The sequence below is a fragment of the Geotrypetes seraphini genome, chromosome 4 (assembly GCF_902459505.1).
Source record: "Geotrypetes seraphini chromosome 4, aGeoSer1.1, whole genome shotgun sequence".
Classification (NCBI taxonomy): Eukaryota; Metazoa; Chordata; class Amphibia; order Gymnophiona; family Dermophiidae; genus Geotrypetes; species Geotrypetes seraphini.
Window position 1 is genome coordinate 237,764,574 of NC_047087.1, and position 27,863 is coordinate 237,792,436.

The window sequence follows — 27,863 nt, forward strand, 5'->3', positions numbered from 1 at the left end:
GCCCAAACCCTCCTGGCCAGACCGCTCGCACCCCCACCCCGAACGACCGCTCGCACGCGCTCCCACCCGCACCCGCATCCACGATCGGAGCAAGAGGGAGCCCAAGCCCTCTTGCCCGGCCGACTCCCCGACGTCCGATACATCCCCCCCCCCCGGCAGGACCACTCGCACCCCCACCCCGAAGGACCGCCGACTTCCCGACAATATCGGGCCAGAAGGGAGCCCAAACCCTCCTGGCCACGGCGACCCCCTAACCCCACCCCGCACTACATTACGGGCAGGAGGGATCCCAGGCCCTCCTGCCCTCGACGCAAACCCCCCTCCCCCCAAGAACCTCCGACCGCCCCCCCAGCCGACCCGCGACCCCCCTGGCGCCCCCCACGACCCCCCCACCCCCCTTCCCCGTACCTTTGGTAGTTGGGCCAGAAGGGAGCCCAAACCCTCCTGGCCACGGCGACCCCCTAACCCCACCCCGCACTACATTACGGGCAGGAGGGATCCCAGGCCCTCCTGCCCTCGACGCAAACCCCCCTCCCCCCCAACGACCGCCCCCCCCAAGAACCTCCGACCGCCCCCCCCAGCCGACCCGCGACCCCCCTGGCGACCCCCACGACCCCCCCACCCCCCTTCCCCGTACATTTGGTAGTTGGCCGGACAGACGGGAGCCAAACCCGCCTGTCCGGCAGGCAGCCAACGAAGGAATGAGGCCGGATTGGCCCATCCATCCTAAAGCTCCGCCTACTGGTGGGGCCTAAGGCGCGTGGGCCAATCAGAATAGGCCCTGGAGCCTTAGGTCCCACCTGGGGGCGCGGCCTGAGGCACATGGGCCCAACCCGACCATGTGCCTCAGGCCGCGCCCCCAGGTGGGACCTAAGGCTCCAGGGCCTATTCTGATTGGCCCACGCGCCTTAGGCCCCACCAGTAGGCGGAGCTTTAGGATGGATGGGCCAATCCGGCCTCATTCCTTCGTTGGCTGCCTGCCGGACAGGCGGGTTTGGCTCCCGTCTGTCCGGCCAACTACCAAAGGTACGGGGAATGGGGGTGGGGGGGTCGTGGGGGTCGCCAGGGGGGTCGCGGGTCGGCTGGGGGGGCGGTCGGAGGTTCTTGGGGGGGACGGTCGTTGGGGGGGAGGGGGGTTTGCGTCGAGGGCAGGAGGGCCTGGGATCCCTCCTGCCCGTAAGGTAGTGCGGGGTGGGGTTAGGGGGTCGCCGTGGCCAGGAGGGTTTGGGCTCCCTTCTGGCCCAACTACCAAAGGTACGGGGAAGGGGGGTGGGGGGTCGTGGGGGTCGCCAGGGGGGTCGCGGGTCGGCTGGGGGGCGGTCGGAGGTTCTTGGGGGGGGGGCGGTCGTTGGGGGGAGGGGGGTTTGCGTCGAGGGCAGGAGGGCCTGGGATCCCTCCTGCCCGTAATGTAGTGCGGGGTGGGGTTAGGGGGTCGCCGTGGCCAGGAGGATTTGGGCTCCCTCCTGGCCCGATATTGTTGGGGAGTCGGCGGTCCTTCGGGGGGGAGGGATGTATCGGACGTCGGTGGGGGGCATCAGGCTTTCAGGATGGGGACAGACCTTCAAGGGGGGACAGTGCACGGAAGTCAGGGGGGGTGAACGGAGAGTCGGGACAGCGCACGGAAAGTCAGGGCGGGCGAAAGGAGCGTCGGGCAGCATGCGCGGTATACCCGTGAGCGCGGTATACCAAAGTTTTTGTACATATCATCGTGATTTCTGCGCGCTATACCCGTGTGCGCGTTTTATACGGGTGCGCGTTATTTGCGTGAAAATACGGTAAATGTATTACTAAACCCCACACTCCTCATTCATTCTCTCATACTTATAAGTGGTACAAACATTTTCCCACCAAAATGTGTAATTGTCTGTCGTAATTCTTCCAGTTTCGTGTAATCATTTGGATAGCTATTCCCGTCATAATCAAGAAAAGAAAACTTTTATATTTATCCAAAGAAGGCTTAAGATGTAATATTGTACCACAAATTATGGCTCCATAAGTTAACGGAATTGAAGAATAAGATTAATTTGTCCCCAAATTGACTTCCAGAAATTAAATATCAATGGACAAAAATATAACAGATGATCCAAAGTCCCTATATCACTATGACAATGCCAGCATCTATTGACTTAGAACTGTCTAGTTTTTGTGAACAAACTGGGGTCCAAAAATCCTGTGTAATAAAAATAACCAAGTTTGTCTCATAGATGCTGATGCTGTACATTTCAACCTCCAAGTCCAAATTTGTGGCCAACGAGATACAGAAATATACTGTTTTATCTCGATGCTCCAAATATCTCTAAGACTATTTTTTGGCTTCTTATTCAAAAATTCAGAAATTAATTTGTACCACTGGGCGGCCTCAAATTGGAAATATTTTAAAACAATTTTTAAATTTTTATACAGCCTTATATTCTTCTGAGCTTTATTCAAATAAGGAAATTGAAGGTTTAGAGTTCTTAAAGTTAAATAAGGTAGTATATCAAATACTAATAAACTTGGAACCTTAATTCAGGAAGCCTACAAGGAGCAAGCAGTTCTCAATAGACATAAATCTTCAGGCATGCTCGCTCTCCTTTCTGCTGTGTGGTACCCACACAGATGTAGGTCCCTGGTTGGGTTGATGCAGAAAGCTTTGCAGTAGAGCCACTGACTATGCAGCTTCTACCATGAATTTTCTATGGAAAATTTGCCTGTAGGATGTAAAATTCAGTGAGCATGCAAGGAGTAGTAATCCACAACTCATTGCAAAATGTCACCCTGCCTGTCGCATACTGACAGATAGAATGGCATTTAAAGCAAGCCACTAGCATATGTTTTGTGTTGACTCTGGTAATCTAATGTTCCCCCCAACACATACAGAACTGTGCCCCCCCCCTCCAACTTAAGATACCAGGGAAAGTGTGTTTTGTTTGGTTTTTGGTTGTTTTTTTTTTAATACCTGCCTTCCCCCCCAAAGTCCCCATATTGTGAGAAGCAGAAACGATGCATACTCACACCTGCCTTGGCGCCACCATCTTTTGAAATAGCAAAGGATGCACCAAGAACGGTTAGTTTGCCAAATAAGAGGGGGGGTTTTCACTACCAAAAAATGGCAGCACCAAGGCAGGAGCAAATAAGTAGGTTAGGGGTACCACTAGATGAACTAAACACCAGGAAAAGTTGTTGGGTTTTTATTTTTTAAATAGGAGGGGCTTGTTGGTTAGGGGGCGGGAAGGGTGCAACTAGATACCAGAGCTTTATTAAAATTGGAAGTAGGGAAGAGGGTGCAGCTAGACATTGGGGAATTTTTTTTTTTTATTGTTTGGGCAGGGTAGGGATGCTACTAGACACCAAAGATCAATGCAGAAAGTTATCAAGGACTGGTGGGATGGGTAGGGGGAGGGAAAGGAAGGGATTCCACTGGACACTTAGTCTTCTCAACCAACCCTTCTGTGCTGCCCTGGATCTCTCCAAAAATATGCTTAATGGCTTCATTACCGATTTGATTTTTCAGGTTATCCTATACTAGTCTTTAAGCCCGTTATATTAACAGGTGCTAGAATATATGTATGTCTGTCTTTCTTTCTGTCTCTCTCCTTGCCCTTGTGTCTTTCTTCTTTTCTTTCTGTCTCCCTCCCTCCTACTATTTGTCTTTCTTTCTATCTGTCTCTCTTCCTGCCCCCTATGCAGCATTTATCTCCCCCTCTCCACTTTCCTGTATAGTAACCATATCAGCATTTCCTCCCCCTCCATTTCCCTGTGCAGCAACATTTCCCCCCTCCCCACCTCCCTGTGCAGCATTTTCCTCCCCCCCCCCCGACTTCCCTGTGCAGCAGCTGCAGCAGCATTCCTTCCCCTGTCCATTTTCCTGTGCAGCAGTTTGTATTTTTTTGAGACCGTGAGAAGGGAAGGTGGGGGGTTTGGCAAGAAATCAAGAGAGCCGGCCACCCTCCTCCTTCCAATTTCCCTGTGCAGCAGCATTTCCCCCCTCCCCACTTCCCTGTGCATCATTTTCCTCCCCTCCCCCACTTCCCTGTACAGCAGCTGCTGCAGCATTTCTTCCCCTGTCCATTTTCCTGTGCAGCAGTTTGTATTTTTTTGAGAACGCGAAAAGGGAAGGTGGGGGCGTCGGCAAGGAATGCTATTCAGATTGCGGAAAGGGAGGTTTGGATGGGATTGTCAGACCGCGGTGGGAATGTCGGATGCAACATTGTTATGGCGACCGTCTAACGCGCCTGCTATTTAAAAAAATACATGGCACAGTTGCTTAAACTCCTTCAGTACAGATTCACAAGTTTACTTTAACTTTGGCAACTTTTTTTAGACTTACCTTAAATTAAGAGGGAGCTGCTTAAAGGCTAACGACTCCCTTAGTTATTTTTAGAATTTTTTTTTTTTGTTCAAACCCATCATCGCGGCTCCGTGCCTCCATGTATGAACAGCGCTTTATTTGGCAGCGGGAGTAGCTAAGAGGGAGCATTAGAAGTGGATCGCCAGCCGCCAGCGCTCAGCCGCACCGTGGGAGAGGCAGGAAAGGAAGGCCGCCGCAGCCTCGCGCCTCCCCCCAGCTGTGTAGCTATATCGAGTTTGCTGGTTTCTCTGGGTAGAGCTGCACCCCTGCCGATTTGTAGGGTGGGGAGTCATTACACGGGAATCGGCGGCCACCAGCGCTTAACTTTGTTCCTTTAGGCAGCCCCGGTTGTTTCCTTGGATTCAATGTCAGCATTAGGGTTTCGCCGGCTGCCAGCGCTCAGCCACACCGTGAGAGCCGGGTGAGGAAGGCCGCCGCAGCCTTGCGGCTTCCCCCCAGCTGTGTAGCTACGTGTTCCCGATCCTCTTCTAACAACTTCATTTTTTAGTTCAAAGCCGCCGCATTTCCTCTCTCGATCCCTGCCTGGTGCGGTTCGAGAGAGGAGCCGTGGCGGCGGCTTGAGCATAAGCCCGATGCGCCCAGAACCCTGGTGTGTTCCCTAGCCGGCATAGGCGGTTGAGGGGGGAAGGTTGTGGTCGGAGCTGCTAGGCTGCAACGGATGGGGAGTGTGATGGGGCGAGCGCCTCTCCCTCCCCCCCCCCCAAGATTGTCCAGCTTCCACTGTGCCGAGCCCTTTTCGGCGTCTGCCCTCTGCTGAATCCCGGGCCTGCTCTCCATCCCATAAGTGCCAGTCCCTCACTCCGCGACATCTAGCGCATGCGCACTCATGCCGCCACAGCACGACAGATCAGGGAACACGCGGCGCGAGTGCGCATGCGCGCTTAGCGTTTTATTATTTAAGATATCACTGCAAGAGACAATCACTAGAGCTCACTTGTCCTTCTGCTTATAATCTAATGACATCCTTTCCCTCTGGCATGTTCTCTACTCCAGTACATCCCCTGGGCTTACTCATCCCAGGGGATGCATAAAACTAAAAATAACAAATTCCATAACCATATACATGGTATGACAATTAAGTTTGCAAACTCATCTTAGAAAAAGTGCTACATACCTTATTGCTGAATATCACTATGATCACCTTTTGAAGTACTCCTCTTAGGAAGCTATGCACTGATGTCAGCGCCTAGTCCACCCTTCAAAGCAATTTTGGAACTCTTTTCTGGAATGCTCATCAGAGCTGTCATCGTATTACCCTTGATGTCCTGAATGTCATCAAAATGTCTTCCTTGCAATATTTCCTTTATCTTCGGTAAAGAAGAAGTCATTGGGTGCCAATTCAAGTGAGAGGGAGGGTGTTCCAATACAGCTGTTTGTTTTCTGGCTAAAAACTCCCTCACAGACAGTGCCATGTGAGCTGGTGCATTGTCATGATGTAAGAGCCATCAGTTGTTGGCAAAGAGTTCAGGTCATTTTCGTCTTAACTTTTTCATGCAGCCTTTTCAGCACTTCCAAATATTAAACTCGGTTAACTGTTTGTCCGGTTGGTACAAATTCATAATGAACAATCCTTCTGATATCAAAAATGGTTAGCAACATCGTTTTGACTCTTGATTTGGACTGGCTGAACATTTTTGGTCATGGAGAATTGTTTGACTTCCATTGTGTACTTTGGCGCATTGTTTCAGGGTCATATCTGGAAAAGTTAAGCGAGGCTGATCTAGAAGTCAAGGAAGCAAAGATACAAATGGAAGAAAAAATAGCTGGCAAGGTAAAACAGAGAAATAAAACATTTTTTTAGATATATCAGTATTAGGAAGAAGTACAAAAGTGGTACTGTGAGACTCAAAACGTGAAGGGGAGGACTATGTAGAAGATGATAAAGAAAAGGCTGAATTACTTAACAAATATTTTTGTTCTGTGTTCACAGCTGAAGGTCCGGGAGCGGGACCGCAGAAGACAAATGTGAATAGGGATGGTGAAGTGGTAGTCTCCAGTCGATTTTCAGAGGGTTGTGTTCATGAGGAGCTAGCTAAATTAAATGTAGACAAAGCGATGGGGCTGAATGGTGTACATCCAAGGGTGCTGAAGGAGCTGAGGGAAGTTCTGGTGGCTCCTCTGATAGACCTTTTCAATGCTTCTCTAGAGTCTGGCGTACTCCCGGATGGAGGACTGGAGGAGGGCGGATGTAGTCCCGCTACACAAAAGTGGAAGTAAGGAAGAAGTAGGGAATTACAGGTCCAGTGAGTCTGACTTTTGTGGTAAGAAAATTAATGGAAACGCTTTTAAAATAGAGAATGATGACTTTTTGGAATCCTGTGGATTACAGGACCAGAGGCAACATGGATTCACTAGAGGTTGGTCTTGTCAGACAAATCTGATCAATTTCTTTGACTGGGTGACCAGAGAATTGGATAGAGGGAGTACGCTAGATGTGGTGGATTTAGATTTTAGCAAAGCCTTTGACAGTGTACCACACAGACGTCTAATAAATAAACTGAGTGCTCTTGGGATGGGCCCCAAAGTGACGGGCTGGGTCAGGAACTGGTTAAGTAGAAGAAGACAAGAGGGTAGTGGTCAATGGCGATCGCTCTGAGGAAAGGGATATTACCAGTGGTGTGCCTCAAGGCTCTGTTCTTGGGCCTGTTCTTTTTAATATTTTTATAAACAATATTGCTGAAGGGATGTTGGGTAAGATTTACCTCGTTATGGATGATACCAAAATCTGCAATATAATAATAATAACAACAATTTATATACCGCAGGACCGTGAAGTTCTATGTGGTTTACAATGATTAAAGATGTTACAGATTGAGTGGATGTTACAGATTGAGTGGAATAAACAGACTTAGTGATTGATAGTTCTAGAGATCGTTTGTTGAGGACTAAGATTGTATAGGTTGGTTTCCTAAGTATTTCAGGAACAGATGTGTTTTTAGGCATTTCCTGAATTCTCTATAGGTAGTAGGCATGAGTAATTGTTCTAGGTCTTTACCTCATAGTGCTGCTTGATGTGAGAAAAGATGTTGGTGATGACTTTTAAATTTACAACCTCTAACCGGAGGAGAAACAAGGTTCGGGTGTGAGCTTCACTTGTGTCTGTTGGTTGTGAAAGAGAAAAGGTCTGTTATATATTTAGGGGCTAAGCCATAAAGTACTTTGAAGCAAAAACAACCAAACTTGAATTTCACACATGCCTCCATCAGCAGCCAGTGTAGAAGTCGATAGGAAGGTGTTACGTGATCAAACGTCTTCAGTCCACAAAGTAGTCTAATCGCTGCATTTTGTACTAGTTGCAATCACCGCATATTCTTCTGGGGGAGTTCCAAGTAGGTGATGTTACAATAATCAAGTTGACTCAGTAAAAGGGATTGTACCAGAATTCGAAATGATGAGACATTGAAGTAAGCTCTGATGAACCGAAGTTTCCAGAGGGTGAGAAAGATTTTTCTAATCAGGGAGTCTACCTGGTCTTTCATGATCAGGCTCTGGTCCATTGTTATTCCCAATAGTGGGTTGAATGGGTTGGTGCTTTAGTGTCAAGTGGGAGTGGCGATGCTATGGAAAATTTTGTTTCCTCTGAGTTTAGTTTTAGTCTGAATTCAGTCATCCATTGCTCCATCCAATTTAGTACTTCTGTTGCTTTGGGGGTTACTTCTGAGACAGAGTTAGTGAAAGGGATAATTATTGTGAAGTCGTCAGCATAGCTAATAGTTTTATCCCCAGCTGGGACAGTTGTGCACCCCAGATGGTGTGAATAATATGTAGAAAGACCTAGCAAAACTTAAAGAATGGTCTGAAATTTGGCAGCTAAAATTTAATGCTAAGCAATGCAAGGTCATGCATTTGGGCTGCAAAACCTGAAGGGGAACGGTACAGTTTAGGGGTGGTGAACTTATGTGCACGACAGACAAGTGAGACTTGGGTGTGATTGTATGTGATGATCTTATGGTGGCCAAACAGGTTGAAAAGGTGACGGCGAAAGCTAGAAGGGTGCATAGGAAGAGGTAAAGCTAGTAGGAAAAAGGAGGTACACTTCCCCCTCCGTATCTGCGGTTTCAGCATCCATGAATTCGGTTATTTGCAGTTTTAAACCCAAAAACTCATTTTAATTTTTCAGGCTATTTTAAGCCCTGTAAGCCCCCCCCCCCCTTAAGCCTTACCTAGTGGTCTAGCGGGTTTTCAGGGCATGAGCAATCTTCCCATGCTCCTGCCCCGTGCAGATTGCTCACAGGAAATGGCTCGAGAGGCTACTGGAGCTCAAGGCAGCCATTTCCTGTGAGCGATCTGCATGGGGCAGGAGTGTGAGAAGATCACTCCTGCCCCAAAAACCTGCTAGACCACCAGGTAAGGCTTAAGAGGGGACTTACAGGGCTTAAAATAGCCAGGGGAAGCAGAGGTTAGGGGCAGAAGCGGCCCGAATATTATTCGCATTTTTTTTATATCCGTGGGCCGGCTTTGCCCCTAACCCCCATGAATACGGAGGGAGAAGTGTACTGAAGCCCCTGTATAAGAATCTGGTGAGACCTCATTTAGAATATTGTGTACAATTCTGGAGACTGCATCTTCAAAAAGATATAAAAAGGATGGAGTCGGTCCACAGGAAGGCTACTAAAATGGTGTGTGGTCTTCAACATAAGGCAAATGAGGACAGACTTAAAGATCTCAATATGTATACTTTAGAGGAAAGGTGGGAGAGAGGAAATATGATAGAGACATTTAAATACCTATATGGCGTAAATGTGCATGAGTCAAGTCTCTTTCATTTGAAAGGAAACTCGAATGAGAGAGCATAGGATGAAGTTAAGAGGTGATAGGCTCCAGAGTAATCTAAGGGAATACTTTTTTACAGAAAGGGTGGTAGATGCATGGAATAGTCTCCCGGAAGAAGTGGTGGAGCCAGACACTGTCTGAATTCAAGAAGGCGTGGGATAGGCATGTGGGATCTCTTAGAGAGAGAAAAAGAGATAATGGTTAGGCAGATGGACCATTTGGCTTTTTACCTGCCATCATGTTTCTGTGTTTCTATATTGGTATACCCTTGTTTCATCACTAGTGATAACATGGCCCAAAACATCATCGTGCCTCTCCAAAAGGTCTTAGACAACTCTTTGCTTTTGTTAGTTGGTGAGCTCTTTCGGGACCATTTTTGCACACACCTTTCGCATGCCAAGATTTTCAGTTAAGATTTTCTTAATTATTTCTCTATCAATGTTTACTTGGTCTGCTCTGCTTTTCACAGCCAGCCGACGATTTTGACACACAATTCGACAAATTTTTGCAATATTTTCATCAGTTCTGATTGTTACTGGTTGCCCTGACCTTTCTTCATCAGTGAGTCTTTCTCTTCCCTCAGAAAAACGTTTAATCCATTTGTACACTGCTGTTTTCTTCATGGCGTTATCCCCATAAACTTGGACTAACATGTAGAGAATGACACGGTGACAAAATTCATCACCGTTCCCGTCCCCGCGGATAACCGCGGGAAACCATCTTCATGTCACTCTTTAAGGAGAGAGGGAAGAATCAGAGTATGAATGGCCACAACCACTGACCCACAAGCTTTGCTTAGAAGAATGCCTATGTAGAAGGACTGAGATTGAAATAGACACTAGAAAATGACATGGGATTATTTTCCACAGTTATCCGCGGGGACGGGAACGGTGATGAATTTTGTCACCGTGTCATTCTCTACTAACATGTCCCTGATTTCATTTCCACTCTTGCAAAGTTTAACAAGAAATGTTTGTTCATTGCTCTAATTCAAATTCCAACATTCTTGCTAAGGCATACAAAAGCACACAACAATAATGAATGCCACTCAGCAAGACACCGCCACATGTCGACATGAACACAGCTGTGAGACACTGATATATCAAGGTTATGAAACCTTACCTTGTTTGTACAGTGCTGCCAATGTAAGCACACAGAGGCATGTTTGTGAATTTAATTGCCAGACCTCGTACTTTACTAAATCACAATTAAATAGGAAGAACTTAACAGAATCTTCAATCCTAATAATTCAAGGCATAATAGCAGCAAAACCTTCTTCTTTCAGAAACCGGAGTATTACACACACAGGTTGATTTTGTCTTTTTTATTTATGCATGGGGTCTAAAAAGATCGATTTTCTTTTTTTTTGTTTGTTTGTTTGTTTTTATATATCTTTATTGAATTTACAAACTACTATTGTGCAAGCAAATAACATCTATGAATAATATTACAAGAAAAACACAATGAACTTAGAGAAAATAATATACAATTATTTTTCCCCCATCCTCCCTCCTAACAATCTATAATAATAAAACGCTAAGCGCGCATGTGCACTCTTAACGCCATGTTACCTGATCTGTAGTTCCGTGGCCGGCAGAGTGCGCATGCGCGCTTACCGCGCATCTCTCTTTCTCGCAGCGGGCTTGCCAGCTCCAGCCAGACAAAGTTCATTTTTTTGTTCAAAGCCCCCGCCGCGGCTCCTCTATTGAACCTCACCAGAGTCGGAGAAGACGCAGCGTCAGCTTTGAACTAAAAAATTAATTTTGGCTGGCCGGAGCCAGCAAGCCCGCTGCGAAACAGAGACATTAGCTCCCTTACTGCCCCCCCCTTCCCTTCCCGCGGTCCTGACTACAAACCTGCCGATTCCAGCAGCGTGTGCAGCACTCTACACATGCTGCTTCGGGGCCTTCTACTAGAGAATGACACGGTGGCGGTTTACCCGCGGATACCGCTTTTAGCCGCGGGTAACCCGCCAAAAACGGGGAATGAAAATTAGCAGCCTCTGCGGGGACGGGGACAAGGCCATCACCGCCCCGTGGAGCGGTGAATGGTCTTGTCACCGCAGTGAGGCATAAAGGATCGTGCGGTCCCCGAAGCCCCCACCTGCACGCCGGCTCGATCGTTTAACCAGCTTCCTCTCTCCACCTCACCTTAGTTTGCCGGCTTTCTTTTTCGGCGACCGGAACGCTTTCAAAAGAGCCGCGCATGCGCGGCTGCTCAGTATTCAATCTTCTGCTCTGACCCAACCGGAAACAGGAAGTTGCAGCAGAGCAGAAGATTGAACTTTGAGCAGCCGCGCATGCGCGGCTCTTTGAAAGCGTGCCGGTCGCCGAAAAAGAAAGCCGGCAAACTAAGGAGAGCTGGAGAGAGGAAGCTAGTTAAACGATCGAGCCGGCGTGCGGGTGGGGGCTGCGGGGACCGCGTGTTCCGGCTCACACAAGGAAGGAGGGGGTGAAAGGGAAAAGTTTCTCTTCCTTGGAAATGTGGAAGGCAGAGTGAGGAGAAGACGCTGGAAGGGAAGAAAAAGACAGATGCCAGACTATGGGGGAGCGGAGGGAAGAAGATGGGTGCTAGACCAATTGTGGGAGGGGGTGAAGGGAGAGGCACAGTAACAGCAAATGGAAGACGCAGAGAGAAGACACACAGTGGATGGAAGGAATTGAATGAGAAGATGTGGAAAGCAGAAACCAGACAACAAAGGTAGAAAAAAAATTCTATTTATTTATTTATTTTTTGCTTTAGGATAAAGTAGTATATTAGTTGTGTTGATAAAAATTTATAAACAAAGCCCTGCCAGCTGAACATCTCTTTCTCTAGTTCAGCAGCAGGAACTTTGATTTATAAGAAAGGAATAAGCTAAATATTGCAGTACTAAGGCTTATATGGATGCTGCGGGGACGGTGACAGGGCGGTGAATGGGATGGCAGTGGCGGTGACGGGGCGGTGAAAGGGGTGACGGTGACGGGGCGGTGAAGGGAATGGCAGTGACGGGGCGGTGCAGAGGATGGTGGGCCGGGGACAGTGCAGTGACGGGGACAGGTTTTTTTCCCCGTGTCATTCTCTACCTTCTACTGCCCTGATTTGCTTTGCCGCGTCTGAGGTGGGGGAGGGAATAGAAGGGGAGAATTGTTGGGTATGGGTGTCTGAGTGAGAGGGAAAGAGATGGTGCACATGGGGAAATGAAGAAAGAGGAGAATTGTTGGGCATAAGGAGGGAGAGAATTATTGAACATGGGAGAGGAGTGAGGTAGAGATACATGGGGAAGAGAGAGATGGGAGGGAGAAATGTTGGATGTGGTGGTGGAGAGGGAACAGTGGGATGGATGGAAAGGGATGCAAGAGTGGCCCCCAAGAGATGGAGAAGGTGGGAAGAATACTATCAGATTTTGGGAGGGGAAAAAAAGATTTTCACCACACTATACTCAGAGGGAAGGCTTCTGGGTCAGCCGTGAACAGCATATAGGAAACACTGCCTGCGGCTTTGTGAAGAGAAATAAGATCCAAATTGCATTCAAATTCAGCTTAAGAATAGTTTTAAAAATGGAACTCGTTCTTAACCTGGGAACTACCTCTGTTGTTTTCTCCACAGTTCATTATAACCCTTTAAATGGCAGGTGGTGATAACTGCTGCTTTATGTAACTTGATGTTGAATGAGAGCAATAGTGCCAAGTAACAGGCATTTGGAGATGTAGATCTCCCATAATAGCCTTAGAAACATATGTTGCTTCTGAGCAAAAATGCCAGATAAAGGGCTATCATTGGATCTTTACCGTATGGCATTCTTAAAAAAGGCAATTGCAGCACCTCTGTCCCACTGCATCTGTAAGATTTAGTCGCATCCTTATACTGGACACACAAGGATAATAAAAGCTGCTGTTTGAGTATTTAGCCTATCAGCATGGCAGACTAAAAATCCTGTAATGACATGGATTTCCTAGTGCAGTCATCTCATTCCACAGATTTTAATGAATTGTTTAGATATTCATCTACTTCTGTCCATCTGGTAGTCCTCCCAGGTCTGCCTTCACTTCTTGACTTTAGACACCGCCAATAGATTGCTTTTTGCCAAATTCTTTCCTGTCTGAATTCACTTTAGCTAACTGTCTCATCGTTATTTTTACCAACTCTTCTAGTACTAAGCAAAATGCCCTTTGGTGCTCAAATCTCCAGCACATCACAATTGGAGTTCATTGCTCCTCCTTCCTCTATAAACAAATGGTTCTAGTCTCCTCATCGGGGCACAGGAAAACACTGGAAAGTTGCTGTACATCTCTTTGCTAGGCAGCGCTATATAGGTTAGCTGTAGTGGAATGGATCTTTGACTTTGACCATTACCGTGAAAAGTATCGGCATTGATTCCGTATTTCTCTCTTTTTTTTTTATTTCAAAGAGACAGTTACATCCTTTGGTACTTGTTTGGATACCCAAGCAGTCGCTATCCTTCCCCTCTCCTCCCACCCCCATCACTTAAGTTCTGCATAAGTGTAAGGTGATGCATGTCGGTAACAAAAATCTTATACACGAATACAGGATGTCCGGTACAGTACTTGGAGAGACCCCCCAGTAAAGAGACTTGGGAGTAGAGAGTTGCGCGGGGACAGAAATCCCACCCGTCCCCACCCGTCCCCGCCAAAATCCCACCCATCCCCACCCGTCCCCGTGAGGAGTCCCTCCGTCCCCACCCGTCCCCGTGAGGAATCCCTCCGTCCCCACCCGTCCCCGCGAGGAATCCCCTCCGTCCCCACCCGTCCCCGCGAGGAATCCCCTCCGTCACCATCCTTCCCTATAAACTTCAGAAATAGTTATTTTATTTAATTATGCTACTGAATTAAAGGCTCTGGTAGAGACCCATTTACAAATAAGCAAAGAGACTATTAATTTGGAAATATTAATTGGGAAGAATACATACTTTGTAAATGGGTTTCTACCAGAACCTCTAATGTAAATATAAAATATAAATACTCAGCTGATGAGAACCCACAAACTGTCAGCTGAGGACTTCCTTTGCAGTTGGCCTGGGGTCCCTTTTGCCAAGCTTGGCAGGCAGCAGTAGCGTCCCTGAGTCACAGATGCTGGCACCTCAGTGGCTCATGGATGCTGCCAGCGACTGCTGCGCTTGGTGGAGGGGAGTTCTGACCATCTCTAGAGGAGGTCCTCTGCTGGCGGTGCTTGGGGATCCCCACCAGTCACAGCAAGGGCCAACAAGTACTTCAACACTGTAGAAATAAAACCAGAAATGCATTTCCTTTTCTTTTGAACACAAAACAAAGATATCTGCCATATACATTTCCCAAGGCAGATGACTCTATGCAATGTCACCTCGGTAACAAAATACAAAAATAGACAAATACACCCCCTCCCTTTTTACTAAACCACAATAGTAGGTTTTAGCACAGGGAGTTACGCTGAATGCCTCGCGCTGCTCTCAATGCTCATAGGCTCCCTGCGCTAAAAAACAATATTGCGGTTTAGTAAAAGGGAGCCATAGTGCAAAATATAGACAGCAGATATAAATTCTCAAAACAGACACATTTTGATCACTAAATTGAAAATAAAATCATTTTTCCTATCTTTGCTGTTTGGTGATTTCATGAGTCTCTGGTTGCACTTTCTTCTTCTGACTGTGCATCCAATCTTTCTTCCTTTCTTTCAGCCTCCTGTATGTTTCCTCTCCTCCAGACCTCATTCTCTCCCCCAACTTTTTCTTTCTGTCTCCCTGTTCCCCCTTCTTTCTGTCTCTCTGTCTGCCCCCTTTCTTTCTTTCTCCGTGCCCTCCCCCAAGCCACTCGGTTTGCTGCCACCGCCATCGGGGAATAGTCCCCAAGCCACCGCTGTCCCAAGCTTTCCCTGCAGAAGCGTCGCGCTGACCAGCATTCCGCTCCCTGACGTCAATTCTGACGTAGGAGAGGAAGTTCCGGGCCAACAAGGCATTTCTCCTCATTCCATCCAGCCTGAGCCCCATCTCTCCTTGATCCAGCATTTCCCTTCTGTGTCTGTCAGAATTACCATTCCACCTATTTTCCAGCATCACCCTTCTTTGTGTCCATCTCACCTATATCCCTATCTCACCACTTTTTCAGAATCTTCATTTGTCTCTGTCCTTGTCTTTACCCCATATTCACCATTTGCCCTTTCAATGTCTTTATCTCCCCCCCCCCCACACACACTTTTTCAGCATTACTTCTATGTCTCTATTTCACCTCCTCTTCATGTCCCCTCTGTATCTCTATCCTTATTCAGAAGGTCCTGCTTACCCTTTCTCTTCTTTGTGTCACTATCTCCATTTTCAGCTTTCCCCCCTTTTCCTTTGTTACTGCACCCTGTAGCCAGAATCTTTCCACCCTCTCTCCACTCCGGCCCAGCCCAGTATGAAATATTTCCTTTTGTTTCTCTCCCCTCTCTCTTCTCCTCCCTCACCCACGAGTCCTGCATCTGGCCCTCTCCCTTCTACCTGCACCTGGCAACACCCCCCTGCTCCGCGGCTCTCTTAAGCAACTCGTCAGCAGCGGTGATCAAGACAAGCTGCCGACATCGAGGCCTTCCCTCTACGAGTCCCACCTTTGTGGAAAAAGGAAGTTGAAACAAGCGGGACTCGCAGAGGGTAGGCCCCGACGCCAGAAGCTTGTGTCGATCGTTGCTGCTGAGTTGCCGAAGAGAGCCGCAGGTAGAAGGGAGAGGGAGATAGGAAGGCTGTAGAAGCTCCGGAGCATGACACCGAACCCGGCCAGGATGATTTCTTTTTCAGGCTGCTGCTGCCGCTGCCATCCCCCACCCGAAATGACAAAAAACAGCCTAATGCCCGCGTCGGGAAATAGCCATGCTGAGCAGTGAGCTCAGCACGTACACAGATGAAAGCCTTGCTTGCTGTTGGTCCGGCGGCACGGTGGGGCGGGGCCGCCGGACCAATCAGCAAGCAAGGCTTTCATCTGTGTACGTGCTGAGCTCACTGCTCAACATGGCTATTTCCCGACGCGACGCCAGACTTGTAAGCTGCATGCTTGCATCGCCAGAATTTAGGTAGGTTGTTTTCATCCCCGTGGGAGTCCCGTGGGCAAGGGGGCGTCCCCGTGGGAGTCCCGTGGGTCAGGGGGGCATCCCCGTGGGAGTCCCGTGGGCCAGGGGGCGTCCCCGTGGGAGTCCCGTGGGCCAGGGGGGGAACCCGCGGGATCCCCGCGGGACCCGCGGGATCCCCGCGATCCCCGTTCCCGTGCAGACCTCTACTTGGGAGTACTGGTCGACAAGTCAATGAAGCCGTCTCCGCAATGCGCGGCGTTGGCGAAAAGAGCAAACAGAATGCTAGGAATAATTCAAGGAGGAGATCACGAACAGATCAGAGAAGATTATCAGGCTGCTGTACCGGGCCATGGTACTCCCTCACCTGAAATATTGCGTCCAGCACTGGTCGCCGTATATGAAGAAGGACACAGTACTACTCAAAAGGGTCCAGAGAAGAGCGACTAAAATGGTTAAGGGGGCTAGATGTGTTGCCGTACAGTGAGAAATTAGAAAAACTGGGCCTCTTCTCCCTTGAAAAGAAGAGACTGAGAGGGGGCATGATTGAAACATTCAAGATACTGAAGGGAATAGACTTAGTAGATAAAGACAGGTTGTTCACTCTCTCCAAGGTAGAGAGAACGAGAGGGCACTCTCTAAAGTTAAAAGGGGATAGATTCCGTACAAACTTAAGGAAGTTCTTCTTCACCCAGAGAGTGGTAGAAAACTGGATCGCTCTTCCGGAGGCTGTTATAGGGGAAAACACCCTCCAGGGATTCAAGACAAAGTTAGACAAGTTCCTGCTGAACCAGAGCGTATGCAGGTAAGGCTAGTCTCAGTTAGGGCACTGGTCTTTGACCTAAGGGCCGCCGCATGAGCATACTGCACGATGAACCACTGGTCTGACCCAGCAGCGGCAATTCTTATGTTCTTATGTTTATCCTTATGATTTTATCCTCATAATTTCAGTTGGGAAGCCTTCATACAGGAGTGATTGTTTGTTTTTGGAGATGCAGTTAGCAGGTCATTTAACTTTCTACTTGATTACCCCTTCTGCAGTGCAAGGTTTACTTTTGTGCTCTTCCAAATGACCTTTCACTTTGACATCTTGAACTCAGTCTTGCTGCTGGGAAATCAACCAAAATATTTACGGTCAAGTTGTGCTAAATTAAGCTGATGTTGTAACGCCCCCATATTTTGGTTGATTTCCCAGCAGCAAGACTGAGTTCAAGGTGCCAAAGTGAAAGGTCAAGATTACAAGCTTGATGGGAAGTGTTACTATTTACAGTCAAGTTGTGCCTGCTAAACTTTTTTTTTTTTAATCAATAACTTTAATTTAGAAACCCAGGCATCAAATAGCACAACAGGAAAAGGCAGGAACGCAGGGTTTAAGTGCTCACTGCCTACCAATACATAAACTCATATAGTACAGGAGCAATCCTTCCCCCAGCCCCAATCCCCATCACTCAGCCATAGCATGGACTGACTTCCAATGTTCTAAACTATGCCAGAGACAGACGAACTGCCCCATTTTTTTATGCTTATGTGTAGTCAAATAGTACAAATTACACTATTTATCCACCTTAGTTAGTACTTTAGCAGGATCAGCCACCACAATCCGGGCAGCAGTCAAAAACAACTTACCGAAAATCACCTCTTCTTCAGTACACTTAAAAGGATAAAGATGCAGAAACACCAAAGAAGGCTGAGGATCTATCCGCCGCTCCAAAATGGAGGCAAGCATATCAAAGATCTCCATCCAATACCCCCTCACTACCGAACAGCCCCACCACATCCTATATAATAAAACCCTAGCCGCACATGCGCACTCTTACCTGTGTGCTTCTGTGATCAATAGGTGTGTGGCCGCAGGAGTGCACATGCGCGAGTCCCCAGCCTTACAGCACCTAACTACACTCGCCAGCAGGACTGGCCGCCAGCGCTGGACTCCCTGCTCTCTACAAGATCGTGGTGTCGGCTCCTCTCACAAGCCGCACCAGCGTCAGAGAAGGCTTCCCTGATGTCATCAGGGACGTGCCAGAGTAAATCAGGGCAGTAGAAGGCCCCGAAGCAGTGTGTGTAGAGTGCTGCAGACGCTGTTGGAGTCGGCAGGTTTGTCGGGACTGCCTGAAGGGAAGAGGAGGTGGCAAGGGACTAAGGGAGCCGGCCAGACCGCGGAAAGGGAAAAGGGGGGTAGGGGAAACGTTGCTGCTGCACAGGGAAGTGGTGTGGGGGGAGGGAAATGGAGGGGGAGGGAATGCTGCTGCACAGGGAAGTGGGGGAGGGACCGAAATGCTGCTGCTGCACAGAGAAGTAGAGTGGGGAAAATGCTGCTGCACAGGGAAATGGAGGGGGAGGGAATGCTGCTGCATAGGGAAGTGGGGGGAGAGAGATGCTGCTGCATAGGAGGCAGGGAGAGAGACAGATAGATAGAAGGAAAGACAGACAGCGGGCGGAAGGGAGACAAAGAAAAGAAGAAAGACACAGGGGCAGGGAGAGACACAGAAAGACAGACAGACAAAGGGGGCCAGGGAGAGAGACAGACAGAAAAAAAGACAGCGGGAGGGAGAGAGAGGCAGAAATAAAGAAAGACAGACAGACATATATTCTAGTACCCGTTAATGTAACGGGCTAAAATACTAGTACGGAAATAAGTTCCCCTCTTCCCACTCCCACTCCAGCATAGTCCAGAACCGCACCCCCCCCACCCACACACACACACACACACAAACTTTTCAAAACGAACAGGAGTATAATACCAGCAAAGAACTGTTTTATTACCGTTTTCAGTTATAAGAGTGGCCATACCTAGGGTCCTAGTATGATGCCAAGTGAGCACCCATTCATCCAATGACAAAGGCCTCCCCAAATCGCCCTCCCAAGCTGCCATGTAGTTAGAGCTAAGCCCTCATCTGGCTATCAAACATTTGTAAATCCCAATATGGCCCCCCTACGCAAAACAGGACCCAAAAGAAGTTCAAACTGGGTATTACCCTGAAGCAAGTCCCCCAACATCCTTGAGTGAAGAATATAATACATAACCTGGAGGTAGGGGTAAAGATACCGGTGATCCAATCCATACTTTTTCTGCAAAACCCCAGATTCCCCTGTTAGGGAGGTCCGAGAGTTGTCCCACACAAACCAACCCCTTGTGCACCCTTGTGCAAACACATTACCTTCCCTACCTGGAGAAAACTCTCAATTTGAAAGTAAAGGGGTATACAAGAATATTTTCTACCCTCCAGGAGGATAGACCGAGTCTCCAGATTCAAAGGGACAAGCAAACAAAGGCAAGCTAACCCACTTGGGCCTCCCTAAACGAGCCCATGGGCGATGAAGCAAAGCGTCCACACTCAGGCCCACCTGCTCTATATCAACCCAGGCCTTACAATCCTGCACCTGCCACTCCAATAGGGCCTGCAATGGAGCCACCTAATAATAGCAGCGCAAATGAGGCACCACCAACGCCTCACCCACACTAAGATACAAGGCAGTCCTATTGAACCTAGGTGCTGACCTCCCCCCCCCCCCCAGATAAATTTCCACAAAGAATTCTGAGCCTTATATTTTTTTTAAAAAAACACATTTATCCACCCATATGGGCAAAGCCTGAAAAAGAAACAAAAAGTGAGGCTGGACCATAATTTTTACCACCACAATTATCCCCAACCAGGAAAAAAACATTCCCCTCCAGTGAGCCAGGTCTCTCTGAATTCTCCCAAAGACTGATAGATAATTAAGTTCAAACAGGGATACCCCGGGAGGTCTAAAGGTATCGCAACGAATGAACGAAGGAACTTAACAAAAAGGGAAAACTGCCCGCAGGTGGTCTACACACTCAGATGGCACAGTTACATTCAAAATTTCTGATTTATTCTTATTAATATGAAACCTGGCAAGCACCCCCATAATGCTCCAAGTTGGCCACCACACATGGCAGAGAGACCTCCGGATCTGTCAAGGTGAAAAGTAAATCATCTGCAAACAAGCTGTTTTTAAGTCTTGTCCCCCACCTCTATCCCCCTAACCAGATGATCTTCCCATACCCACTGAACCAGAGGTTCAATCGCCAATGCAAAGAGAATAGGAGAAAGAGGACAGCTCTAACGCGTTCCTTGGAAAAGCGGAAATGTAGCCAAATAACTACCATTAACCTTTACACAACCCATGGGTCCCATATAAAGCACCTTAATCCAATTCAACAGACGTGGCCCAACCCTAAACCGAGAGAGTACCTGAAACAAAAATACCCAAGAAACCCTATCAAAGGCCTTTTCCGCATCCACGAAGTACAGCATAGGCTCACCCTGCCACAAAACCCGGTCCCATAAAGACACTACCTGCCTAATATTATATCCCACATGCTTTCCTGGAATAAACCCCAACTGATCTGGGTGTATAAATTTAGGGACCCAGCTCATCAATCTGTTTACTAAAATGCGGGCAAAAAGTTTGGTATCTACCCCCAACAAAGATATGAGACGATACAAAGCACAGGACAAAGGATCCTTGCCCGTCTTATGGAGAACAGTAATGCCCGCTAAATGCATAAAATAAGGCAACTGAGAGCCCTCCTCCATAAAATTAAACAACTGCAGTAATGGGGGAAAGAGCAGTTCCTGAAATAACTTATAGAAGTGGACAGTGAACAATCCAATCCCGGGGATTTACTCGGCTGCAGAGATTGAAGGGCCAGCTGAGCCTCTATTAAAGTTACCAGACGATCTAACAAGACAACATCGGGCTCCTCATTGGTCGGTAACCGAAGAGATCCCAAGTAAGCATTAATCTCAGCCCCCGAGGGCCCCCCCCCCCCCAATCCAAGTCCTGGTAATACCTCTCAAAGCAATCCCTGAGCTTTTCCTCCGATCTAAAGTGTCATCAGCCGCCTGAAGTGCCAAAATATGATTCTGAACTCACCATTCGTGTAGCCTGTGTGCAACAAGCTGGCTAGCTTTATTATGAAATTCAAAAAAGCGTTGCTGTAAAAGCTGCAGATGATACTGAAGTTTTTGGGTCTCATACACCTGCAGTTCTCTCCACTCTCCACAACAGTCCCATACCCCCTTGTCCCAAGAGCAATGCTTATGAATAACTGGCAACTTGGAAATAATTCTGTAAAGCTCTGAGAGTCTAACTCGCCGCTGTCTAATACGAAAGGATGCCCAGGAAATCAATTGATCCCTTACAACTAATTTCAGTCCCTCCCAAATGGCCCCGAGGGAGGCCCCTCCCCCTAGTATTGATCACCAGATAATCATTCATAATAGTTTGCAATTTCTCAACCAGTTCTTTATCCTCCAGCAAGCTATCATTGAGTCTCCAATATTTCTGCCCAGTCTGTACTCCCGGATCCTTAAGGGAGAACCACACAGGGGCATGATCCGACCAGGTAATCTGCTCTATCCCCACTGCAGAAACACGAGACAGCAATTTCGTATCTGCCAAAAAGAAGCCAATGCGGGAATAAGAGAAGTGCACCCGGGAAAAATAGGTGAAATTCTTGACCTGAGGATTAAACCATCTACAGACATCTAGCACACCCAATAAATGCCCAAATCTCTTCAAAGCCTTACAAGCAGGGCGCCCATAAGTGGACCCCCCTCCCAGAGTTATCAAGGGATGGGAAACAAGTAATATTGAAGTCACCCCCAATAATCAAAGAACTCTCCTGATACTGAAGAACTCTAGCTAGCAAGGTTTCAAAAAACTCTTCCTATTGTTCATTAGGGGCATAACAATTGACCAGTGTCATCTTTTGGCCCCCTCACTGAAACTACCATAATAAGAAACCTACCCTTGGGATCCCGTACCACAGTGTGAACTTCAGCCACAATATGTTTAGCCAGGAGTATTCCCACACCCCGTTTCTTAGAAGCACCCACTTTGGATCACCCATCAATCTTTCACTAATCCTAGTGAGGTGGATCTCCTGCAAAAAGCAAATATCTGCATGGGACCGCAATAATTTCCTAAAAAGAGCTCTCTGCTTATGGGGCGAATTCAGTCCCCGAATATTATAAGAAACCAATTTTAATTCTTTGTCAGCCATTGTCCCCGAGTCAAACATGCCCATGCAAACCCACAGTGCACCACCCCCTCCCTACATCCAGTGGGATCCAAACAACCTCCCACCACCAAAGAAAAGGAAGGATGTACCTCCAAAGCCAGAAACACTTCTCCCATTCCCCATATACTCAGCCCACTTTAACAGCTTATCCCTATGCACAACTCTAGCATTTGAACCCCAAAACACTCATACCCAGCACACAATCCAACAACCCCCGTAATCTTTGTAAGAAACAGGAAAATATCAATATCCAAAACACCCTCCCCCCACTATCCAGAGCCCCATTCATACCTCACAACTCCACACACACACTCATCATCCACAGACAAAAGCAACTGGAGCTATAAGCTAAGGAAAGTCCAGCCACACGCTATAGAGAGCAGCTCAAAACAAAATGCCATCTAGTAAACAGTCTGCTCTTCATCCTGCTTGTTGGTCGTCTCCTGCTCCCAAGCCTGCAGACCTCCAGACTCTCTGCCAGCGCTGTCCCACCAGGCGTTGTTAGATAGTAAGTCCACTTCCCAAAGGGCCAGGATCTTCCTCACAATCAATGCCATCCTTGTGCAACAACGCTTTGGTCTCAGACAACGAAGAGACCCTCTTATGAACTCTATTTATGGTAACTAAGAGACCAAAGGGGAAAGTCTATTGATAACGGATGTTACCCTTGGATAACTCTTTTGTCACTCCCCGAAAGGAACGGCGCTTTTGAAAGGTGCCAGCAGCTAAATCTTGATAAAGCTCCAAACGGCAGTCCTTCCAAGTTACTGCGCCCAAGTCTCAGGCACGCTGCAGAAGATGTTCTTTTAATGAAAAGCTTTGCAGACATTCAGCAATGTCACGGAGATGATCGGCCACTCAGGGCCCCAACGATCTATGGGCTCACTCAATCCCCAAGTCCATCAACTCACCCAAGAGCCATTTCCCCAGCTCCATCGCCATAGCTCTAGCATCCCCAAATACACCCCTCTGATTTGAAAGTTGTTGTGCTGAGTTCTGTTCTCCAAGTTCTCCAGCTTCGCAACCAGTGCAGAGAGCTCAGCCCTAACATCCTCCACTCCTCGCTGCACTCCTGCAGCAGAGTCCTCACACGAGTTGACCCTTGCCTCTACCACATCAATTTGCAATCCCATGGCCGTTAAGTCCTGCTTTAGATGACCAATTGCCTCCCACACCTGAGAGGCTGCGACAGATATCTCTAATTTAATTTCAACCAGTGGTGGAAGGGGAGGAGAGACTGTCTGATTGGGGGGTTGATGAAGGGGAGGAGTGGAATGCTTTTCAGGTGGTGGAGGAGGATGACGTGCAAATTGCTTTAAGTTCTTGCAGACCCACGCAATCCTCTGGAGATGCTTGCTTTGTTGGGGTTTTGAAGAAATTAGCGGGGATGGTGGTTCAGATACTCACTAGGATTATCAATGTAATTTTGGGGAGTGGTAAAATTCCAGAGTCGTTGAAAATGTCAACAATTCAACCATTGATGGACAAAAAAGTAGGATCCCGAGAATTGAGTAATTTTCGTCCAATAGTGTCATTAGTGTCAGAAATAATGGAAAAGGTGGTTTTTTCCCAACTTCATCAGTTTCTGCATGATCATCAATATGTATTCAGAAAAAAACATAGTACGGAGACTTTGTTGGTCTCTATGCTTGATGAACTGAGAGTGGATTTTGATGAGGGAAAACAATTCTTGGCAGTGTTTCTGGATATTTCAGCAGCATTTGATATGGTGGACCATGCAATATTGTTAAGCAGACTGAGGAGATTTGGGGTTTGTGGATCAGTTGTAGCCTGGTTTGAGTCTTTTTTGAGGGGGAGACAGCAGGAGGTGCTCATGGGAGAAAAACTGTTGAGCCATAAGGAGGTCAAAATAGGGGTGCCACAGGGATCAGCTCTTTTTGCGGCCTTATTCAATTTGTATCTTGTTCCACTATATAAACTGCTTTCAGACTTGGATGTATCCTAACGACTGTACACTGATGACATCCAATTCTTTTTCCCCATTGAAGGGGATTTTGATGGGGCATCATCACGCTTACAGTCGGTAGTAGTAGCAATTAAACATTGGATGGACCGTAACAGGCTGAAGCTAAGCATTCAGAAGACACACGTGTTGTGCGTTACGAGAACTCTGGGTGCTAATGTTCCAGAGACAGTTGAGTTGCTGGGGGAGAGAGTATTAGCGAGGTGTGAGGTGAAGTATCTCAATGTGCTTTTGTACCCAGGACTCACTATGCCTCTCATAGTGAGTCCTGAGTCCAAAAGCACACTGCTGGCAGTAGTTTGAAGGTGTATTTTTATCTTCGGTTAGTCAATGGTCTTAGACCTTATCTGGAGGCCACATTGTTTAGGGGGGTAATGCAGTCAATGGTTTTGTCAGTTTTCGACTATTGCACTCTGTTCTTGGGAGTACCAGAATCAGTTTGGGTGCGCTTCAGGTGACCCAGAACTCTCTATTTAAATTGGAAAGATATAAGCATGTAACAAAATATTTTATAAGGTTGTATTGGCTGAAGGTAAGGGACAAGATATGTTACAAGCTTTTGGTAAATGTTTTTATGTGCTTACAGAAGCGGGCCCCTAAACACCTGGTCCAAAGCATCGGCTCAAGTGCTTCGCTCAATTGAGCACTGTGATCTGTCTGTTCCATCTGTGCGGGACTTAAGGCTTTCCTCTTCCAGAAACTGTCTTTCACTGCATTGGCCCCAGGGAGTGGAACAGCCTTCCTGGATACATTCGCCAGCAAAATCTACATAACTAGGAAAATGCTGAAGAGATGCTTGTTCTGTAAGATGAAGTTTAGGGTCTGAGTTAGGTTGAGGGAGAAGGAGTGATGACTGTTGAGTGCTGGTCACGGAGGTGTTCGATGGTCTGGTTTGTTTTATCTGGCGTAATGATGTCTACCTTCGAGGCATCTTGTATGCCTTATGTAGTTTTATATCTTGATGTATGTCAGGGTTTCGCCAGTTTTTGTCTTAAATGATATTCATCATTGATGCGACATGTATGTAGTATGCAATTTGATTTTATATGTAAGTATGTAATTGGTACAGTGTGTTTTTGTATTGTATTGATTTGTACGATGATTGTTAATATCTTATTTTGTATGTTCATATGTAACTCGCCCTGGATAGGTGCGGGGGAGAAATAAATAAACCAGCCATGTGTGCATGTCAGCTCTGGTAAGCGGGTCGTCCGGCGCGGTCTCCTCCATGCTGATCCGCTCTGCCCTTCTCTCCTGTCATTTCGATGTTGCATGCGATGCGGGCCCACCTTGCTGTGGCCCACCTCATGACACGTGGACCATGACACGTGGACCCTCCCTCCCCCCCCCCGGTAGTGACTTGTTGGAGTCCAGTTTTTTCCGCGTCGCCATGGGCTTCACCAGTTCCCACTCAGTCTGGCTCAAAAAAACAAGCTCAAGTAAGCTGGATTCGCTATACAAAGCGGATTTGCTCACAGCAAAGGCGGAGCCCTGAATTAACACGTCCATCTCTGTTGGTGATGTCACTTTCCCATGCCTGCTAAATTAGGCTGATATTGTAACACTCCCCACAAAGCTTGTAATCTTGCTTCCTGGTAGTCTTGTTATAATCACTGTTGTCTTGCAACTCTACATGCCAGCTATAGGTGTGACAGTCCCTGCTCATGCTTACTCTCAGGAGCATCACAGTATGAACCAGTCTACTTTTATTCTGACCCTAAAGGCTTGATCACTGCATCAGATTACTAATTAATGACACAATTCACACCCAAGTTCACTGAACCACATCATCTTAGTACCTTTTCTCCTTGGAGGGCAAGAACAAACAATGTTATGTGTAAAGTTCATAAAATTTAGACTGTTATAAACAAGTGATAGTCAGTTGGGCTGAATAGTATCACAACTAGAATACAGCTTCAGATTAAGAATGACATGGTGGCTGTTACCCGCAGCTAGTTTCGGGTAGCCGTGGGTAACCCGCTGAAATTGTGATTGGGGAAAAAGTGCTCACTACGGGTACAGGGACAAGGCCATCTACCACCACGTGGAACGGTGAATGGCCTTGTCCCCGCAGTTAAGGGAGGGAACGCGCGCGGTCACCAATCGTATGCGGCCCCCCCCTCCCTCCTTCCTTCCTACCTACCCGATTCTATCTCCCTCCCTCCCCATTACCTTCGCGGCGTGTTTTGAGTAACTTCTTCACAAAGCCGTCAGAGCCTGCAAGCTGTAGCGTGCGTGTGTGGGCGGAAACTTCTCCTCTGTTGCAACTAATGGGGACTGAGGGTTGAATTTGCTAGAGCTCTCCAGTCTTAACTGGGGGTACATTAGAACAGATCTGTACCAAGATCCTGACCCAGTCTTCACAACCTCCCTGGGATTAATTTAGGTACAAAACAAATGGATCTAGATAGTGATATCTGTTTTGAAAAATTTAATTTAATGTTATTGTTCCAGCTGTTTGCTGGCAACCTTAAAAGTTTAACAGTACTTCACTTGGTCAGTGACTGTCTTTTGGTTTTGTATTTGATCTGTAAGTGTAGTTTCTAGGAACTTTGTGGTGTCTCATTGTCTGAAGAAACTATACGAAAATAGCTTGCAGACAAAGAGCTTGTCCAGAAGCCAGCAAAAACCCAGTTAAAAACTACTTTTTTTCTGTAGTGTTTGTATATGTGTGTGTATGTGTATATATGTGTATATATATATATATATATATATATATATATATATCAAATTATATAATTTTTAATGTCTACTTTTTCTTTTTTAGTTACCGGTTTATGGACATGTTCCCACATGCTAATGTTGTAAGAGAGATACAGAAGGAGCTGGATGATATTATACAGACTGGAGTATGTAACATTACAAAACTGATCCGAGTCTCTGAAACCAGTGAAGGTTTACGTGTAATGACTGAAGATGAAGACCTTCTTGCACACATGACTAATGACAGAACAGTGAATTTGGAAAATTTATCAACAGCTATGAAGGCCTTGAGCCCAAGAAGAATGAGAGGGACCAAAGTGTTGGGATATAGATCTGTTGAATCAGACAGACACAGCAATACAAAAGGACCTCTTGCTACCAAACTAATGGAAAAAGGACTCCTTACAAAGGAATTGCTGAACCAGCTACAAAGAGAGTGGTTAAAAAGTCAAATAAAAGATGAAAGCACTGCTGGTAAAAGTGATCATAATGATCCAAAAGAAAAAAGGAAGAAGAAATAAAATGCTTTATGATATTTACTTTATCAACAAAATAAAAAGAGAAATATTTTAATGACCCATCTCTTGTCACTTTTTTTAATGCATACAATAATTTTAATTGTCAGTTTGTACTGTGTAGACTTCCCCCCTCTTTCTCCGTCAGATGACTATATTTATTTACCCCTTTAAGTATCTTTGTTTATCATGTATTGTCATTAGGTTTCTTCTATGTGGTGTTTTTAAATTAGCACTGATTTTTGTTTTAAGAACATAAGCAATGCCTCTGCTGGGTCAGACCTGAGGTCCATCGTGCCCAGCAATCTGCTCACACGGCGGCCCAACAGGTCCAGGACCTATGCATTAATCCTCTATCTATATCCCTCTATCCCCTTTTCCAGCAGAAAATTGTCCAATCCTTTCTTGAACCCCAGTACCGTACCCTTCCCTATTACGCTCTCTGGAAGCGCATTCCAGGTGTCCACCACACGT

General features: G+C 47.0%; 1 protein-coding gene across 1 annotated transcript in view; it reads left to right on the forward strand.

The window, feature by feature from the left end:
* SUPV3L1 (Suv3 like RNA helicase) overlaps nt 1-27,452 on the forward strand; it is a 133,563-nt gene extending 106,111 nt beyond the window's left edge. Inside the window, exon 15 of the mRNA XM_033943658.1 lies at nt 26,939-27,452. Coding sequence (XP_033799549.1) covers nt 26,939-27,395 — 457 coding nt within the window. The 3' untranslated portion in view covers nt 27,396-27,452. The remainder of the gene's footprint in view (nt 1-26,938) is intronic.
* Nucleotides 27,453-27,863: the final 411 nt, after the last annotated feature.